Source organism: Cricetulus griseus (genome assembly GCF_003668045.3).
Source record: "Cricetulus griseus strain 17A/GY chromosome 1 unlocalized genomic scaffold, alternate assembly CriGri-PICRH-1.0 chr1_1, whole genome shotgun sequence".
NCBI classification, from domain to species: Eukaryota; Metazoa; Chordata; class Mammalia; order Rodentia; family Cricetidae; genus Cricetulus; species Cricetulus griseus.
This window is the reverse complement of record NW_023276807.1, coordinates 249775973-249797899: the sequence shown is the minus strand read 5'-3', so window position 1 is coordinate 249797899 and position 21927 is coordinate 249775973. Positions and strand designations below refer to the sequence as shown.

Here is a 21927-nt window from a genome sequence, read left to right as displayed (position 1 = left end):
ACATTTAATAGTACTAAATCCTGAATTTTGAAAGAGTGTTCTCAATTTATCATCCTCAATTTTGTCTGTCAGGGAAGAGAACCCATGAATGTGGATGTCAGTGAGGAGGCCTGGGAAATCTATGGGGCCTCTTGTAGTAGGTCAGTACTTATCCCTAGCATAGGAATGGATTTGGGAGCACATTCCACATAGAGGGATACTCCCTCAGGTTAGACACACAGGGGAGGGCCTTAGGCCCTATCCTAAAGGACATGATAGACTCTGAAGACCCCTATGGAAAGCCTCACCATCCCTGGGGAGCAGAAATGGTATGGGATAGGTAGTGTGTTAGTGAGGGGCAAGGGAGGAGGGGAGGGAGAGGGAACAGGGAATGACATATAAAACAACCTTTTTTCTAATTTAAATAAAAAATGGTGTAAAAGAAGTCCCCCCTGCTGAATCTATAAAACACTAGAACTCTTCATTAAGACTTATTTACAGACTTTAGATACCGGAAAGCTATTGCTCTTTATCCAAAAAGAGTTTCTCTTCATAAGAAAGTCCCAAATAAAATCCAGTTTGTTTCCTTTTTTATTTTAGAGCAAAGCAAACCCTACTGCATATCAGTAAATAGCTTACAAGTCAGTAGAACCTTGAAAAGAACAGATAAATAACTCTTGCCTCACCACACAGAACCTAGTCATGTCTTGCTCAGGAAGTCAATTTGTTTTTCAGCCATCTTCTTTGAAGGAAGTAGAGGTAAAGAACACATTTTCCCCCACCCCATTTGGCCAATTTTCCCCTACCATGACATACAAGATTCACGAGACATACCCTGGTCATATTAGTGTCATTGTGGTGGATGATAGAACCTGGGATGTTTGGTCCAGTCAATGAGCCTCTGCCTTGTCCGACTATGTGATCTATCATTTTAATCATCTCTGTCTTCTGCCTAAAATGATGACCAAACTCATCACCCTGACACCTGAGAGCCTTCATAATCTGGCCCTCGCCTACCTCACTCTGACTTCTGAGGCATTCCTATAGTGTGCTTGCTCGGCCATTCACTTGAGTTGAGTTTCCCAGCTGTCATCCACACCACCATTTATGTGTGACTTTGACACTGCTCAGGCCAGGCCAGGCAGTTCTGAGTTAAATATACTCTGACATGCAATAGAATACATCTAGGGACAATGATCAGTCCAATATATTCCTAAGGCCAGCCTTTCCCCTACTAAAACATGCGATCTTCAATACTTAAACATACAGATCCTCATTTCTTCCTCCTCTTAGTTAAGTGATCTCAGTGGCACAGATTTAATTTATTTTGTTTTTGTCTTTGTTTACAATATGTTTTCAACAGATAATCATGTCCATGTAACATATAAAAACACAAATTGCATTTTTCATCGTTAATATCTTAGCATACAATGTAAATTTACTCAATATATTTCTTCTATGCACATGTCTGTGTGTTTGTATGTTTGTTTGTGTATGTGTGTTTGTATGTTTGTGTATGTGTGTTTGTATGCTTGTGAGTGTGTGGTGTATGCTTGTGAGTGTGTGGTGTATGCTTGTGAGTGTGTGGTGTATGCATGCTCAAATATAGGTTTATGCATGTGTGTCAGTTCATGGACAGGTGTGTACACATACAGGCCAGAGATTGATGATCAGTGTTTGTTTTTTTTTCTGAATTTCTTTCATCTTATATATTTACGTAAGACCCCTTACTAGCCATTTCAGCTAATCTAGTTAGCCAGATTGCCCCAAATAAAAACCAACCTTTTCCTCTAAAGCTCTGGCATCATTAGCAAGCTGATGCACCTAGCCAGCATTTAAGTGGGTAGTTGGGATAACTGCTTCCTAATGACAGTGAAAGAAACAATAGAGGTGGACGGTTGGGAGGTGAGGAGGTTCTGACTGGAGTTTTGGAGTGCATCACACATAATATAAACCCACAGACAGATATTGGGGTTCACACTGAAGATCAGAGAAGCAAAGCTGCTATCCACTAGCTCTTACCTGTACATCAGGGTAAAAGGGCTTTCTTGTCCTCATCGTGGCTGGAGAATAAATCTCTGATACTGACTACTGAATGCCCTGCTCCTATTGTATATACCCCTCTAAGGCTGGCATTAAAGATGTGGGATCCCAAGTGCTGAGAACTCCTTTGTGTGAGCTGTTTCTCTTTAGACTGGTTCACTCCAGTGTAACCCTGGGTGGCCTTCAACTCATAGAGATACATCTGCCTTTGTGTCCTGTGTCCTGAGATTAAAGGTGTGTGACATGTCTGCCTGGCTCTATGGCTGTGACAGGTTTTGCATTTTTGTCTCCAGTGGCTTTATTAAATCATAAGCAATATACCACCGCATGGGAGGGGAACTTTAATCATAATATACTGTATGAACATTCAATAATAAGTAAATGGACACACACACACACATACATACACACACACATCACACACACACACACACACACACACACACACACACACACACACTCACACACACACACATATAATATTAAAACAACAACAAAGAGGTATTTGAGATCACAACTCAGGTCCTCAAGCTTACATGGCCCATACTTTAACCACTGTACCAAACCCAATACTATATTTTTTCATTTACTTTTGTCCTTGTGTCTGCCCAACGCTTATTCAGTTCCTTGCTCTGCTTGTTGTCCAGAATATTCCAAAATGAGCATATGGGTGGTTCCTTGTGTGTATTGTGGTACAGTTTTGATCAAGTACTGATAGAAAAACTATGCGCTACTTATGACCTTCAAACTCCTTTCTTGGTCATTGACTAGTATGCTGGGGTTTTTTCTCTGTTTACTAGGTCTTTAAAATTCAGAGATAGGTTAGAATTGGGATAAACAAGAATGTAAAATTATTTAAAGCCACTTAGTTTTATCATTCAAAATTGGAAAATACATGCATGTTAAAAATGCTTTTCAAAATTTTCCTACACATTAAAAATATTTGAGATAATTAAAAATGCTCAGACATTGGATTTCAGTTCTGTGCAGTTTATAGCTAGTATGTACAAGGCCCTGGGTAAAATCTCCACCATCACAACAACAAAGGTGAGCCATCTTTTAGTCTTATAAATGATATCAGTCACTGTGAGTTAAAATCGACCTATGGAAAGCACCCAAAACTGTATTTTTGAGACAGAAACATTAAAGTCAAATTGTGTTCTACAAGCGCTTAGAGGTGTCTATAACACAATTATGTACTTTTGGGAGGTGGTTCAAAATATTTATTGAGTGAAATGATTTTCATATGTTTTATTGTCAAACTCAGCTATATACAGGATGCTCAGAGAACAAAATTCAAAAATGCAACAAGAAAAAGGACAAAAACAATTTCAGGACTGATTATTTTAACCATAAGATGTTCCTAAGTGCAATCTGTCTTAAATTCATTTATATATATATATATATATATATATATATATATATATATATATACTTGTTGAAATAATAAAAGGTTTTAGAAGTGCTTTTAGTTAAGAGAAACATTTGTTGCATATAGACTGATAATTCAGCTGTTAGATTATTTGTCTAATTGCACAGGTGTCTGTGTTTGAGTCCTAGAATCATATAGCTTAGGTATGTTGGCATATACATGTAAATTTAACACTTGGGAAGCAAGCATATCAGCAGATGAAGGACATCCCTGCCTCCACAAGTTTGAGACCAGTCTGTAATTCATTGAAACATGTTCCAAAACCTACTAAAACCACCTACAGAATCAGCAAAGGAATAGCATTTACTGCACATTGAACTATGTATATTTTTCCATGCAGCTTTTAATTTTAAACCAGCTTCAGGTAAAAGAAGTATCTGTTCATACTGCAGCCCAGATATGAGTATGTAAGAACATGTGAGTCCTAGAACCAGCCAATGGTCTAAATGGCACACCATTTTCATAAACTAATAAAAATCAGGGCAGATTTTGTAATCACAGAGAGAAAAGAATATATTTTGTCTATGAAAGATTCATTTTTCACAATCATATAGTTATTGTTAAATATTTAAGATTCCTACAAGAAACCAATTGCATTTTCAATAGTCTTCTTTTTATCTAAATGGGACATACATTTTTATTGTTGTTGTTTTTCATTTTAAAGAGATTTTTATTAATAACTTCTTTATTGACACTTAGGGAGTTTTATACCACCCATCACAATTCTGTTCACCTTCTGGTCACCCCACCCTCCCCTCATCTCTGCCACATTTCCTCACATAAGCAAGCAAACAAAAGCAAAAGCAGAAACAAAACCAAACCCCCAACCTAAAACAAAACAAACAAAAACCCAAAACAAATACAAAACAAAAACCACAACAACAGATAAATCTCCTTGCTTCATCTCCTTTCCTATTTCTCTAATATCTCTCTTCATTCACCCTCGTAGCAATGGAGGCTTCCGTGTGCCAAATAATATACCTCTTCTTCCCATCAGTTTTACTGATAAATGTCTTTTGCCATGAGTCACTTGTCTGGTTCAAGGCCTCTGATTTCTGTATACAATTATCACTGTGTCCTCGCCAGTACTCCTCTTGGATATTCTGTGACTGCCACTCGTCTTGCAGGTCTTGGGGATATCCCTTTCACCAACTAGTCCCTTCACAAGATCCAGCAGGTGTTAGTCTGGTAGATGCTAGGGTGGGTCAACCCAAGGCCTGGGTGTGGATCTAGATAGTAGCCAAAATGGTCAATCTGGGCTCCTGGAGCCACACACCTGAGGTGAGTGGGCAGATTCATCTCCCCTACATGCAGTCTCTCAGGGTCTGTTCATCCAGGCCTGTGCTGAGGCCTGGAGGCCATCTCTCCAGAGTTCAGGAGCCGGCTCTCTTACTGGAGTGTCCTGTGAGAGAGTCAAGGCCAGTGAAGGGTTTGCCTGGTTCAGTATGATCCTATGATTTCATTTTGCAGGTTCCTAGGGCCTCTTGAGGTGACACAGGCTTTAGACATTTGCAAAGACCACAGATGAAATGAAATGGGAAAGAGACTTCTTAAAATATTTCAAATACATTATCTTTCTTTGTCGCTATTGTTAGGAGGTAATGATATGTTACATAAATCTTATTTTATTAAACAGAAGATATTAAAAATATAGCTCCTTCCCTTTGAACATTTTAGAAGAGATGGTTACTTAACTTCTCAGGTTTAATATTTGTTTTATTTATACATGATTTTGTTGTGTAGCCAAGGTTGGACCTGAAACCCAGGGTATCCTCACAACTTTGGTCCTACTGTCTATTCTCTCAAAGTACTATGATAAAAGGTCTGCACCACCATTTCATCATAGCATATTTTAAAATATTACAGTGAAAAAAACTGTTGGGGATTGGAAAATGTGATTGATTAGTCAGATATTATTCTTGTGGATAATCTTTTTTGTTTATTTTAATGGACCTTCAATCAGTATTCAGAGCTTGACTTTGGTAGTATTGGTATGTGGCCTTAGACAGGTAATATCCTTCTTTGTACCATTTGCTCTTCACCTATGGTTACTATAATTAGCTAATTGTAAAATAAAATACAGGGTATTTAAATCTTACTTTATACTATCTAACCGATATTGATATGGCCAGAAAGTTAGTCCTCATTTAAACATTTTCAAACCCTTTTTCTTATTCTCTTTCCCATTTCATTTGAAGCGTTTTATACATTTCAACTGCAGAATTTTATTCCTACAAAAGCACATTGAAACCATTTATTCTTGAGATGGAAATGGGAGTTGTACTCTAGTTGGAAATTATCCATTTAATTTGCAATCTTCTTAAGTGTTTTCCTGTTGTCAGTGACTAAAATTTTATTGGTTATTTTGACCTTGAAAATATCCTCACATACCCACCCATGAGAAGACCATTAAAGTGGTGAATACAATGTCTTCACAGTATGTAATTGAAGCTATGGGGTGAATGTTTTGGTTTCCTTTAAACAGTAACTTTCAACAAATCTGCCCTCTACATGTAACCTGAACTAACGCTAATGTTATTTCGGTAGTCCTGAAAATGTGTTGAGTTCCTCTATTCCACACACAGCCTTCCCCCCAGAAAGTCTTTTATCTCCAATATTCTGAAGGGGCAACCTTTATGTTACTGGACAGCATAACTAAATACTCTGTTACAAGCTGGATGAATGGTGCCTGCTCATGGTACATTTATTGTGCATGTTTGCTCAGTCTGACTACTTTAAGTAGTAGTTAAGAATAATACATTTTCTAGACTAAACTGCATGCTATAAATTGATTCATTAACTGAGGGTCCAGTAAATACCAGACATTCATTTATGACATCTATCTTGATTGTCTTAATAGAACCATTAAGTGAGGGTCCAATAAATACTACATTTGTATATTTATGCTATCTTAATGAAACATCTTACATCAGAAGATGTAGGGAAATACAGGCCTAATAAAATGCAGTAACACATCCCCTTTTACTATGAACTTATGGTAACACATAGATTTTATTCAATGGGAATCATGCTTGGCTATTTGTTTAAGCTTGATTGGCTTCTCCAGAATAAATACCAACATATCCATCCTGACACATTTGAATATTGTCTTGTAAATAATTCCCAATTCTCCTTCTGAACATCATTTTCACTCTCAGATTCAAGTATTATATTTATTTTTAATATATATTCTAACTTAGAATATATTCAACCTTAATCTATACTTATATCATAATCAATCTATTAAAATTGAACTGATTTTAATTCACATATTTCTTTTTTCACAAAGGTGATTAATAGTTTTTCACAGTTTGTGTTCTGATTTCATAATATTGGAAATAAAATTGAGGTCAAGTAAACATTTTTATAAAATTGCTGTTAATATGTTTACTTCAGAAATGATAATATTACTTTGGGTAAATTGTGAGGCATGGTGGCACATGCATTTAGTTCCAGCAGTTGGAAGGCAGAAGCAGGTGGATCTATCTGAGTTCCAGGCAACCCAGGACTACATAATGAAATCTTAAAAAAAATTCACTTGGATAGTAACATATGTAAGTTAAGTACAGTGTAGTTTAAGAAGTTCATATTACCCATCAGTTATCTTCATGGTCATCATCATTGCCTCATTAGTGATGGTATAATAACTTTCTTTTCTAAACTGTATCCCAGGACCTCATTTGCATCTTTACTCTATCTCTGTATATAAATTAAATTTATTTCAAAACTACCATACAGACATCATATGTTTTTTTCTTTTCTAGCTTCATTTACGTTTTAAAATGTATTTGCTTATGATCATCCTCCATTTGTATTTCCCCTTGGTATTCTGTCTGCACATTTGCCACATGTAAGTGTTAAAACTGATCATGTTTATAATTTTCAGCTGAAGAGCAGCCTACTGGATGGTTTTATCTTCTTGAATACTCTGAACAATATCATAACTGGGAAACACAAGCCAAATATATCATATTACACAAGCTTCCACATTTTGAACATTTTTCTTATAAATGGCAAGTCATTAAGACTTCTAAGCAGAGGAGCAACCGTGTTAAGATTTGTACATTATAGTACAAATTTCAGCTCCTTCAAATTGATTACAGCGGCTCAGATAGTAAAAGAGTAGAGATAAATTACAGAGATGCAATCAACCAGACATAAAAAGGAATTGGACATCAATGGTAAGAGAAGAAGAGATAAGGATCGCCCTCTGTTTCTGGCTTAGACAACTAACTGATAATATTGTTCTTTGAGCTTTACTTTGGTCTGTGAGGGAAATAAATCAACCCTGAGATGCAAACATGTGAAAAGTATTAATATCACTCCCATGGGCATGCAGTCACTTCTACAAGGGGGTTATGCTATTTTTAGATAAATAAAGATAAATTTTGCCTTAAAATAAAGGCAAAAATATATTTTTTAAAACTTAAATTTTGCATGAAGTAATGGGAATTAAAACTGATTTTAACTTGTCATAGCCTTACAAAAACAGTTACTTATACAAATTATACTTGCACAGAATTATTATATGCCATGACACTTATTAGATAGATTATAGGGAATACAATTGTCACTATTCTTTGATATGATAGCAAAGCTATTGGAAAATTATACAACTGGTAGAGAGAAATATTTCTAATTCCCTTGTTTGTTTCATGATAATTGTCCACACTAAAATAGGAAAAGGAAGATATTCCTTGCCATTAGTATTTTAAAAGGTTAGAATATAAATAGCTATGTTATAATAAAATACTTTATTTTGAAGAACTGTGTGATTACATTTTAGATTGATGGCTTACATATATACTTCATAGGGTCATTTGTATGTCACTGCCTGAAACAGGGTCTAATTTAGCTGTGAAAATTAAATAAATCTGTTTTCAACATTATTTCCAGGGAACAAAATAATTTGGATCTTGCTTACAATCAGTTTGTCCAAGATACTAACAAGATTCATAAGTTTAATGAATAGAAAAGAATTTAGTAACTCTTTCTTTCTGTGCATTGAATCCTATGGAAGTGTTTACTGATTCTAGCCTGGATTTGTTTTGCTTTGTTTTAGGGATCTGTTTCATCTGGTTCACAGTGACAGTGTGGTGCTAATGAGTCCTATGACAGCAATAACATCAAAAAACAACCTGTTCTCTGATATAATTACCTCTTTCTTCTGCACATATACTACTTAACCTTTTATCATGATAGTAATGGCTATACTTTTTTATTTTATCATTTGCATCAAAACCTTCTGGAGTTAGGTATGAAAAAGGGAAAGTATGTGAAGAACTGTACTCAGCATAAAATATTTATTCTAATACTTCTCATGAGTTCAATTTCCTAGTAATTTAAAATTAAAAACTTATCTATTTTATCTTTCTTCATGGTTTTCCTGTTTTCCATGACTTTCCAAAGATTCTCAGCTCCATGGTCTAGTAAATAGTGTCACAAAGATGTAGTGACATGGCTGGGGTGTAGCTCAGTGGTATAGCACAGGTGAAGAAAGGCTCTGATTTGATCTCTATTCTCACAGAAAGAATAAAATAACCTAGTTTAGAGTATACCCTTAATTAATTATGCTTCCAAGGTTTACATTGTACTCTGTGGATAGTTGTCCTTTGTCAAATATATGGATAGATATATAGACAGACAGACAGACAGAAAGACAGACAGACAGACAGACAGATACTTATAGATAGATGATAGAGAGACAGAAAGAGACAGAGAGGAACAGAAACAGACATACAGAAAGAAGGGAGGGCTGTGTTATATGAATCACATAATGACTGTTTATAGGTTTACATTAAAAGCCAGCATAACATAGAATAGTTTATGTGTCATTTTCAATTCAATTGAAATGTATCTACTGAAAAATCATTTATCTATTTTTCTAATGTCTGGTAAAACAGCTGAATGTCTGTAGAACCCATGACTAGTGTTTGCTTTTACTTAGTAGCCATGTTTTCACTGTTGGATCAAGCTGACATTCTCCTAAGTGGTCTCCAATGGAATGTAGTAAGCATCCACTCTAGATATTATGTTCATTGTAAAAGAATCTTGACAATTTCAGGTTCCTTTCACAGTCTGTCATTGTCACTCGCCTACCAGTGCTGTGACTGTTAATGTCTTAGAGATTTGTCTCCTTTATCAGGGTCAATCTGTGGGAAATCAGAACAACTCATTCCATGTCACCTAAGTATAAAGGATAATAATATTCAATATTCTTTTATTAATTTAATGCATGATAATAGAAAGACATATTCATAGGTCACCATATTTTCTGTTTGATTATTTTGTGTGTACTCTATTCAAAACTCATTTGAAAATAATATAGTCAACTGTTCTGGAATATATCCATTACTTGGTATGTATAATAACAAAAGGAATAGATTAAATAATGAAATAATTATTTATAGTAGGGTTAAAAATGGTGCCATTCATTCATACACTCGTGTTTGCATGTTTATTAAAGAGAAATTAAACATATTTTTCAAACACTTTCTATTTCCCGACTTACCTATTAATTGTGCTTCAAAATCTGAGTTGACCAGGTTTCTTCTCAGAGAGTGGAATATGGCTACATTATAAATTCCATTTTAAGTACATTTTTCTAAAAATAAACTGAAATGAATAGAAATGTGAACATTCCAAATTCAACATGTAAATTCAGAAAGGAACTGTAATTTTAAACCATGGGTTGAGATAGAAACTGAAAGTAAAATATTATTATGAATTTAAAAATTAAAAAAAATGTGACAATAGGTATGGCTTGATCACTTGGTTTCATTATGTAAGAACTTCCCTTGAGTCCTGATGTTAATAGTTCACACATCCTTTTTCTGTAATATCTAGCCTCTGTTCCCTTGTGATCTGCCCAATGTTGGGAGGAATACTGTTGACCAAGTCCATTAAAATATTGTTGGTAATTCTAAGTGATCAAAAAGAGAGCAATATGAATATTTTGAGGAGCTTGTGAATACTTTCTTTGGGTTTTACCATTTTATATTTTTGATTATTCTTTGAGTTATGCCTAAGTGGTTATCTCCATCAACATGCAAGGGCTGTATCAGAATCATCTTTTTATTTTGACTTTCAGGAAACTAAAGTGCTTCTAGAAAAACTAAATCAATTTCCTTTTATTTCTATTTCCTGCAACTAAAATGCTATAATTTTCCTACTTATTAAAGCAATGCTCTCCCTTGTGGTCTTAAAAGCAATTATGACAAAACCAGTGGACATATTGTGGAAGAGGGAAACTTTGTGGAGTTCTCTGCAACATGGAGAACTACAGGCAACTGAAGACTGCTGGGAAAAGGAATATTAGCCCTTCCAGGATGATCCCTTTGTTGATTGCCCAGAACAGAAGGGTCAGCCTTGGAATCATATAACACACAGCGAAACTGAACTCAGCCGGTTGTACATGTCTATGTGTATGCTTGTGTGTGCATAGCCATGCATAACAATAATCTGAGAAAAACAGGGTATCAACTTGAGAGTTGTAGGCAACAGCAAAGATTTTAAAGGAGCTGGGGGTGTTGGAGGGAAGGACAAGAGGAGAAATCTGATGTAATTCTACGTCAAGTAAATATAATTTACAGTAATTATTAATTTTAAAAATTTGTGGCTGTTTGTTATATGTGTAAGGTAAATATATATATATATATATATACATATATATATATATAATGTGTGTATAATAATTTATAGTGTTATAGATATTGTAAAAGATGAAAATACTTGAAATTATTTTACTAATTGTAGGCATGTCTTGTTCTGTAGAGGCCTCTTTTCATTTCTCATTTGTTCATGTTAATGGAGAAGGAGTATGCTATAAATAATGCAAAAATCACTTAGGCCTGACTTGGTTATATATTGTATATTTTTCATCAGACTTAGTTCTTAATTGTTTGCTCTATTTATTACCTAAATGAGCTAACATCATGAGTATTTAACAAATGATGATTGGTGGAGATGGCTAAGAGCCCTCTAGTTAGTGAGAAATTCAATGTCATGTATGAAACGTCTTGAGAAAAACACTTACATGGCAGTCTGACAGCTCCCATACTAAGAATTTGGCAGACTAGGGTGCCACAGAGATGGGAAAATAATTGTAAACTTTTGCACAGCGATTCAAGCAAAATTTATTTACTGTTTCATTTTAAAGTTACTATCTCAAAATTTACATTTGCTATGTTCTACATATCTAAAACAAGGTGAGATTATTTGAAGTCTTTTATCCTAATATTCTCTTTGCATGATGCCTTGGAAAGTTGACTTTTATGTGGTTATATCACATTTGCCTGGAATAAATAAAAAAAGTCATGGGTAAGAGGTGTAAGGTATATAAAATTCTTGAATATGAAAATGAACTTTTGTATCGAGTGTGGGAGCAGGTTGGAGACATATCTTTTATGTGAGTCATTTCTGAATAAAGCTATAAACTTTTTAAAACTAAAAGCTGTCATGGTTTCTAGTAAAATAATAAAGATATCCATTTTAATTGATTCGTTTCATTGTTTAATAAAATCGCTTTGTTTGATTGCTGAAGATTTGAATTGAATTTTCATTACCCACTTCTGAACAATTTACTCTGAGATCCAGACAGTATTGAGCTAATGAGTTTGAATTTATATTGAACCTTAACTGTCTTCATGAAGTAAAGGGAAAAATATCATGGCAGTAACTAAGTAGTCTTCAGTGAAAACTGTATCGTAGAGATTTTACAACAAAGCTTTTAGTAGAGCTTAAGCATTAAATTGGAATTTTACCAACTTTGCTGTTTCTATGTTTATAATGGTTTCATCTATTTTAAAATAAACTCATAAGGTAAAAAATTAAATGCATGATTTCTTACTTAAATGTTCTAGAGGAATGTATTAATGTTGCCAAATTTATTCAAAGTCATGATTTTTAAATTCCTTCTAAGAAATCCTAACTAAGTATCTCAAGACCTAGATTATTCTAACATTGTCCTGAATATTAAAGTGTCTGTCCTTCAACTGATGGTTAGCTTTGTCACTGGTACTAACCCAATCCAAGCATTACATTTCTCTTAGTTTGAAATGCAGTGATGTAGTCATTGGCACACCATTGGCATTTTTCTTTGATGTTATTCTGGTTCCTAAAATGATATTTTGTGCTCTGCTCTTATGAATCCATTTTTTTTATACTTGTGGTAGAATTAAGTCATGCACTTTAACTTAAAAGTTGTCCAGTTTACCGTTTACTAAAAGTATAACTTTGCATTGTGTAATATTCATTCTACTTTGGTTCAAAGGGGAATTTGTTATATGACAAAGAAAACTTATTATTTAGTTGTTTAGTTCAACCAGGATTAAACCTTACAAGTAGGTTAAATGTTCCAAAAATGTTGCTTTGCTGAAACCTTACATCTTGTCTAAGAAATAAGAAAAGATAGAGTTCAGGGAAAAATTTCTTACTTCACCCCATTTCCTTTCAAGCCCAATTACTAATTCCCTAATGTTAAACCTCTTCAGATCTCATTTAAAATTAGTGTTTGGATGATTTGGATTAATCTTATATCCAAATAATTTATATTCGTTCCCACAGGAAGCAGTGGTGGTTCTTGGGATAAGGAAACACTGCACTCTCCCCCATCCCAGGCATCTCAGGCTCCTGTTACACATGCCCGCACGCCTGCAGCCTGTAGCCTTCCAGTTAGCCATCCTCTCAACCATCTTCAGCACAGCCACCTTCTGCCAAATGGTACGATGGCGATTTTTAGCACTAAAAGTGTAGTTTTAAAAATTCTTTTCTTTAATGATTAGCAGGATGATAAAAAGATATATTGCATTCACACCATCAATTAGTGAAAAGTATAGCATGCCTATAAATTGTTACATTGCCCAGAGGAATAATAAAGCCAAGAACAGAGTATTTGTAGTAAACACACACACACACAACACACACACACACACACACACACACACACACACACACACACACACACACACATTGATGTGATGAATTATGGCACCAAGATAGTTAGCTTTATTTGCCTGTCATGAGTGAATATTACTGTATACAAATAAGCAAATTGCTTTCTCTGACTGTCACTATTAGAATATTTTTCAATGGTTTAACTGGTAATGACATGTCATTGATGATTTTAACTGGTACACAGCAATGATGATGTATGTGTATTCTGTTTTTAGGACTGGAACTTCCTTTTATGATGATGCCCCATCCTCTAATTCCTGTAAGCCTACCTCCAGCATCTGTCACCATGGCCATGAGCCAGATGAACCATCTTAGCACCATTGCAAATATGGCTGCGGCAGCGCAAGTTCAGAGTCCTCCATCCAGGGTGGAGACATCAGTTATTAAGGTAGAGTCTCATCATATTGCTTTGGAATATTCATCTTAAATTACCATCGCTTTGTCCACTTGTTTTATCTCCATAAGTAAATCTCACTCCTAAAATCTAAAGGAGAGCAAATAATCTGAGTGGGACAAAACTATGCATAGTAATTAGTCACAAGGTATGATATTAAAACCAACTTGTGAAATGTTAATGTATTGCTTAAAAAAATAACATAGGGGAGTAAGTAATACAGTTCAACTGATCTGGGATCTTGCATTCACAGAAGTTTGTATGTAGTTCTATCTATGGTGTTATAAGCCTCATAATACCAGACAAATGAGAGTAAAATTCTACATTTATTAAATGTATCACAATGGAAAAATATAGATGAATTTTTCTCATTGTAGTCAACATCTAAAATATGAATGAAGCATGGATGCATTATCTAAGTAATGTAAAGAATAATAGTTAAGTATCTATAAATTTTATAATACCCTGTAATGGAAAGTAGTGTAATTATTATGTAAAGATTATAAGTGTGTATATTATATACTTATGACATTCACTCTCTATTACATGTCTGTATTTAAGTATCTGGACATGTATGATATACACATAAATATATTTTCTTACTATTTTACAACATATTTAGGTTGAGGTTGTTAGATTTGGTGAGCAATAAAAAATAACAAAAGAAACTTTTAAGAATAGATAAAATTTTAAAAAAAAGTAAAGGATAATTAATGCCACATAATCTTCCTTTGATATACTTTTTTCCTGCATAAAATACTTGGATCCAGGACAGTTGTGAAGTATGACCTAGACAAACAGTCTGTGTAGTTCTGGGGTAAAGTAACATGTAGCTGTAATTCCAGTGTTGGGGAGGCTGAGACAGGAGACTCATGAGCTAGTGGCTAGCATGGACTACAACTGACTGTAACTTTGTCTTAAAAATTAAAACATAAAAAGTAATACTGGAATAATGTTAAAATGACTTTGCTTAGTTAAAAGCATTATTTTTTCCTTTAATGCTGTTTCTGTTAACAATGAGAAGTGTCTCTTACCATTTTCAAAGTATAATTACCAGATAAGGAGGGGGATAAAATCACATTAAAAACACCAAGATCAACTACTAAAAACCACTCCCTGGGAGCAAGCCAGTGATGTCACATTTTCCTCAGAGAGACCACTTGTGAGGACTCTTTCTAAAACTGTGTTTTCACCCTTAACGGCTTTAGAGGACCCTGAGGTATAAGATGATTTGTTACTCAAGTGATTTTTCTGTTATTACACTTAGTATTTTGGAAAAATTTTAGCACTAAAAATATGACATGTGTAATCTCATTGAAGTGACCCTTTAAATGCATAAAATATTTGCAAGAATTCTTATCCTTGTGGAGGATGCTATTTTAACATTTTTCAATTTAGTAGTTTAATCACAAGTTGTCATGGCTAGAGAGATGGCTTAATGTTAACAGCATGTACTGCTCTTGCAGAAAACCCAAATGTGATTCCCAGCACCCACATCAGGCAGCTTACAGTTGCCTGTAATTCCACCTCCATGAGTCCTGACACCTTCTTCTTGACTCTGGCTATACCTGCACTTGCATGTGCACTGGCAGATATACATTTACATTTACACATAATTAATAATAAAATGACATTAAAAATGATTCTATCATTCATTTTTCAAAAATAGATCACATAGAATCATTTAATATGATTAACCTTTAAATCTGAGTATCCTATAACTTCTCATTTAGATAAGACATCAATAAAATATCTACAGCACAGAATTTTGTATTTAAAATATATTTATAAATTAGGAGATTATGCTTTATATATTTTTGAATCCAAAAGCACAGAGGGATATCAGGAGACTTGACTGACTACTATTTTCAGTATACACACAGTTGTCTGTGCAGCAACTCATGTTAATTGAACTTTACAATCTGGAAGCAGCTTTTAATAACTCCATGTTTGTTTAAGTTGCAGTAAGTAGCAGGAAGAAGTTAATTTTCTTCTGGAAGTGTCTTTAGGTATCAACCCATAACTATATTGTTTGGAATTCAGAAATATTTATGTTGTTTCTTGAACTAAGTTTCAGAATGCAGAGGAAGGAAATCTAGGAAGGAAGGAAATGTCCAAAAAGGGAATAATACAGTAAATAGCTTTATGTCTTCAAAAGCATGCCAACACCTACTAAGTCATACTGATCTTCTACTTCATAGTCTCTTGGGACAAATATTTTCAGAAATTTGGCAGCAGATAGAGTTGAGGAAGTTCTGGATCATGGTATAAATCTCGGTGGTAACAAGGACATGAGAAACATTGCTGTAGATGTGATTAATTACAGAGAGCAGACAGTTCCCAGTGTGCTATCAAAGGGAAGACCAACTGGTTTGTAGTACTGCTGAAAAACCCATCTGCGTAGGGCTCCTTTCTTAACAGACAGCATTTACTTTGCATTTGAAACATTGACATGCTAAGTGACAGAGTCAGGTTCTGAGATAATAACTAAAGCATCTGAGTTTGGTATTAGTACACTCCATAGCTTAAATCTTGTTTAGTAAACTTACTTTATCTATGCTAATTAAATGTAGTTTAGGGCAGTTGTATTTTTCCCAAAGAAAATGGCTGACTGAGATGTCACATTGAACATAATGGGCCCCTGTGGGTAATTAGAGTAGTGTCTGTGAGTTGATTTGTTTGACAAGATTCTAAATGTGAAGGCCAGTTGAAAGTATAATGTTGAATACTGAAGCCTCATGTTAAAAGAAAGAGCTTCTGAAGAGAAAATAGAGCCGTGAAGTGTTGTCTACATACTGAATAAATTGCTCAGATGGTAGGAAGTAAGAATAAGCAAAACAAATGAAGAATGGAAATGAAACTATGTTGTATAAAATAAAAGTGAAAAATATACCTCTTAGGGAAAAATATGCCTCTCTTACTTAGTTTTGTAAAATAAAATATCCCAATACTTTTTTTACAATGACATCCTGACTGCTGCACTCAAATTGGACTTAGGTCTCTACCTATGAGTTGCTGCCTCTAGGAAAGTCTATCTGTTGTTATTCCTAATATGGTTCTTGAATAGAAATTCTTTTCTATGTAAGTGATTAAATTAAAAATAAAATAATACTTTTGTAACATTGGTGAAAATTATATAAAGCTGAATTTTTAACTTCTATAAATAAAGATCTTTTGGGGAAGACATACTCACATTTTTTTAATTTGAACAATGTTTTCATGTACAAAGGCAGTATTAGGTAAAACTTGTTACCAGTGGATGAGAATGTCACATTTCAGCTGGTAGATTGCTTGACTGGTCTAGCACAACTCTCCCAAACATGAGCGTACCCACCCCTCACACACACACAGTGCTATTTGACCCTCAATAAAAACAAACAGTTTGTCTCTATATTAGATGTTTGATGACTTAATATTTTATGAATCTTACCTTCTTGTGTATAATTGTGACAGCTCAAAATAAAATAAAAAATAAATTAAAAAATGTAAAGAAGGATAGAGGAAAAGTTAAAACTATTGAGGGTTCAGAATTGGAAAAATTACATGCCAAGGGAAACATACCTACCTGATGACTAGCAATGACATTGTTTTTATAAGTGCAACCTTCAATGAGACACAATGAGAAAGTTGCCCAAATGGTGACTAGTTTAGAAGACTGGAGGGGTTTAGTAAGGCAAATTTAAACAAAGATAGATAAACACCATTTAAATAAGCATAATTTTACCTTGAATCCTTAAGATCTATACATTTATAGAGATATATCAAATTATTATAAACTGTATGACTATAATGTCAATGAGGTCAATGTATTTTTACTGTCTGCCATTGACAAAATATAAGGTAACAATAAGTTGATATTTTTATGCTGTTTAAGTTACCCTTCTCATTGTTGTGATAAAAGACCCTACCATCATCATGTAAGAAAGGAAAGGCCTTCTTTTGGCCCAGAGTTCAAGGGTCGAGTTGGCTGTGCTAGAGAAGTCCCGGTGGGAAAGCTGAAGGAAGCTTGTCAGATTGTCTCCACAGAAAACTGCAATGAGGGCTACTGCTTGGTTTGTTCCTCTTTATGCAGATCAGAATCCAATCCCAGGCAATGGCACTGCTCCTAATCAGGATAGGTCTGCAACTTATGTTAAACAATTCTAAACACTTCCTCACTCACATTTCCAGGGTTTTGTTTCCATGGTGATTCTACATCCTTTCAAGTTTATCTCCAAGGTTAACCAATACATATATCATGCAACTCAGTTTCCTCTGTGGTTGAGAAACAGTTTCCCACAGCTTCCCCATCTACACAAACACACACACACACACACACACACACACACACACACACACACAGAGAGAGAGAGAGAGAGAGAGAGAGAGAGAGAGAGAGAGAGAGAGAGGGAGAGAGAGAGAGAGAGAGAGAGAGAGACAGAGAGACAGAGAGAGAGAGCAAAATAAACATTGAGGATATTGCTCAAATTGGTCTATTAATCAAAATGAAATTGTATCTCAACTATTAATTTAAAATATGTTTTCAAAAGAAAGATTTCTACTAGTTCTTTTTGTTTTAGTCAATTAAAGATTGAAAGAGTGTGGTATCTCTGCCTCCACACTATGGATTCTAATATTTTCTGATGGTACCTAATCAAGCTTTTTTGACTGAATTTGTGATTTTCTAGAATGTGACCTCTACCACTGTACAGTACTCTGGAAGTAAACTGACCAGAGACTAGACTCTGGACTTGGATATAAACCACAATTGGTACAACAGTCTACAAATATAGCCACAAGTCCCAAGATATTTTTTGGTTTCTGTGTTTGTGGGAGTATGGTGTATTTCCCAGAATGTTTCACATACATCCTACTAAGTCAACTTTTTTCTAAATTCATATTTGTATTAGAAATTTGTGTTTATCTACTTTTTACTATTAAATCTCAAGTCCCTTGATTTAGAATCTATAAATACTTTGAAAGGCAAACATCCAAAAATCCATAATAGGCAATCATGCCATTTCTGTATGATTTCTATAATTTAGAATGTTTTCCCTTTTAATCTTAAACCATTAAGTAAAATAAGTAGTCTAAATCAAGAGATCAATTTCTTGTATCATTAGCATGTTCTTTAATGGGTTGAAATGCTTTGCTAATTGATTCTCTTTGGATTCTTTTAACCCATAACTCTTAAGTCCTCTGAATGAATCACTGCTCTAATCACAGTTTATTCAATACTTATGTAATGATATCAAAGACGTTAAGAAAAATTTCTTTCTGAAACACATATATTTAGTGGTTTAAGAAATGGAGCCTGGAGTAGGATTTCTGGACTTAGTGTTTTTTCTGTACCACCTCCTATCATGTGCCAAGTTGTTTTACATGTGTGCAGTGTCTTTCTCTTTGTATGGAGACCATAATGACACTACTTAGGCCAGGTATTATAATAACAAAATTAATATTTACGGTATCTTTAATTCTTTGTAAAAGCAATGCCAACAGCTTATGAGTACTTTTGTACACTTTGAAAGTATTCTTAGTCATCAGACATACAGGTTCCTAGGAGGTCCTGATCAGGTTAATCAAATATTGTCACAAGTCTGTTCTGAGATTCCTTTATGTCTTATTCTCTTTTCTTTTTTAAGCTCTCCAAACATATATATATATATATATATATATATATATATATATATATAGTGTGTGTGTGGGTGTGTGTGTGTGGGTGTGTGTGTGTGTGTGTGAGTGTGAGTGTGTGTGTATAATTGACTTCTTGCTAGGCAGTAATGGCTCACGTTTTAGTCTCAGCACTCAGAAGGCAAAGAGAGGGGTACTTCTGGGAGATTGAGGCCAACTTGATCTACACTGTAGCACAAATAATATAAACCTTGAGAGAGATATTGGGATTCAAAGTGAAGATCAGAAATAAAGCAGCCAACCACTAAAGAGATCTCATCTATACCAAAGATCAGACCAAAGAGGTGATCCACAGAACCTCAGATTTTATCTCCAGATTGCTCTCCACCAACCCTCTGAATCTGAGATTGTTGCTCTCTTCAATGTGGCTGGAGACTAATTGCTTAAGCCTGATTTTTTTTTCTTCCTTATATTCCTCTCTAGTGCTGGGATTAAAGGCATGCACTCTGTTAATCATTTAGACTGATTCATTTTCATGTACTCCTGCATGGACTTGAACTCACAGAGATCCCTCTGCCTGTCTCTTGAGTCCTGGGATTAAAGGTGTGTGCCACCATTGCCCAGATTCTTTAGCTAACTACTGTGGCTGATGTTGCATTCTTATCCCTACACAAGCTTTATTAAATCCTAAATAATATATCACCACACTACACAGAGAGTTCTAGGACAGCCAGGGTACACAAAGAAAACCTGTTTTGAAACAACAAACATTGACTAATTTGGAGTCAGCTTCATATTTAAGCAAAACAGAAGGAAACAGAAAGAGAGAAAGTGTTTTTCTTCCTTTTTGTATAAATGACTTCCTAGATTTTACAAATGGCACAGAGGACAAATTTTATGGTCATATAATTTGTCTATCCAATAAATGAGTGGGGGATAATATCATTATAAAATCCTTGAAGTGATGAATATCTGGTGTGATAAGTGGTTGTTGGTATCATAAAGGCATGTGCGATACTCTGCTGTTAAAGGCATGTAACACTATCCATAAAATACACTTGTTCTTAAACAAACTTGAATGTATACTCCAGCTCTAGTTCTGCATAGACTCAAGAAAGAAAGGAACATAAATATCATTTAAACACATTAAAAAACTGCAAATAAAAGGACTATAGTAAAGGTTGACCTCTAAGACCATACTCTGTGCCTAACCAGATGAAAACTTGGCTACAAATAATTGCTATGCAGAGAGATGCCAATAAACAGTAAGACAACCAGTTCTTAACTGACCCAATTTTTGTTCATTTCCTTCATCTACACCATTCTTGTGACCAAAATGAAATGAATTCAACCTTTTAATTACAATGATATTACGGTTCTGATAGCTAACAACTATATTTCCTGCTCTATGGAAGATGAGGCAGGAGGATTTTGAGTTCAGTTACAGTCTAGGCTATATAGTAGGAACCTACCATAAAAGGGGCAAAAATTGATATTCATTTTGCACTAAGATGAATTAAATTTCCAAGTCAACAGTATTTTTTGTTTTGATTAAGTATATAAATTATGACCTATAAATCACTAAGCCTGACAGACTTACCATGTATATATGGAAAAAACAGAACTCTAGAATGAAGAAGTTGAAAAGCAAGTACAGAAGAAAATTAAGATTATATTTCTTGACACTATTTTTTAAATTGATTAAAATTGAATATTTCTTGCATTTCATCATCAGAAAACCTGTTTTTGAAGTACTGCACATATTCCATGGACCCTCATTGTAGGAGATGAAATTGATGGAGTTTTCAAATGGTAGCTCATTTCAAATGGTAGCTCATTAGTTAATATAAGTATGTTGTCATCTCTCATTACGTCTCTTAGAAGTCCTTTTTAGCATATATACAAAAGCAAAATACTAATGCTACTCTTGATATTCCTCACACACTAAACAAAATCTATGTAAGTGTGAGCAGTAGGAAAATCAGGAGTGTGGGAATATGGGATTCGGGTCATGTACTAAGTAGAAAAAGTGGCCAAGTATATCAATTTGTGAGTTAAAAAGTTATATAGAGATGTATTTAGCTCTAAAAATATGTGTTTATCAACTTCTGTATCATTTCCAATCAGAGAATCTAACTGAAATAAAGATAAAGTAAAGAGGTTTATAAGGAGAGTGAAGGGAATTAAATAATAAGCAAAAATAATTAAAGCTCTGTGAAAAATTATTGAGTAAACTAGCTGTGATTATTTACGCTTTCTCATGGAATGCAATCTATTTTTTTTTTTTTTTGTGGTGGAGGGTAGGTAGCTACGACAATGCAATTTTGAAAATATTTCAATCAGTCATAGATAGAACAATATTAGTACTTTGGTTTTGAATTCCACCTTTGCCTTTAAATTACCATAAGGAACAATAGTCATTGTTCTGAGCCAATGTATGCAGGTTTCTCTGCAATTTTTCTTGTACCATTACTTTTTCAGTTTGACCTTTTTACAGTGAAAGAGTACTCAT

At 34.4% G+C, this 21927-nt stretch overlaps 1 protein-coding gene across 1 annotated transcript in view; it reads left to right on the top strand.

The window, feature by feature from the left end:
- The window catches only part of Dach1 (dachshund family transcription factor 1), a 344402-nt gene that overhangs the window by 240064 nt on the left and 82411 nt on the right, over positions 1-21927 (top strand). The window contains 2 exon segments of the mRNA XM_035453117.1: positions 13019-13174; positions 13624-13796. Of these exon segments, the coding sequence (XP_035309008.1) occupies positions 13019-13174; positions 13624-13796 (329 nt within the window).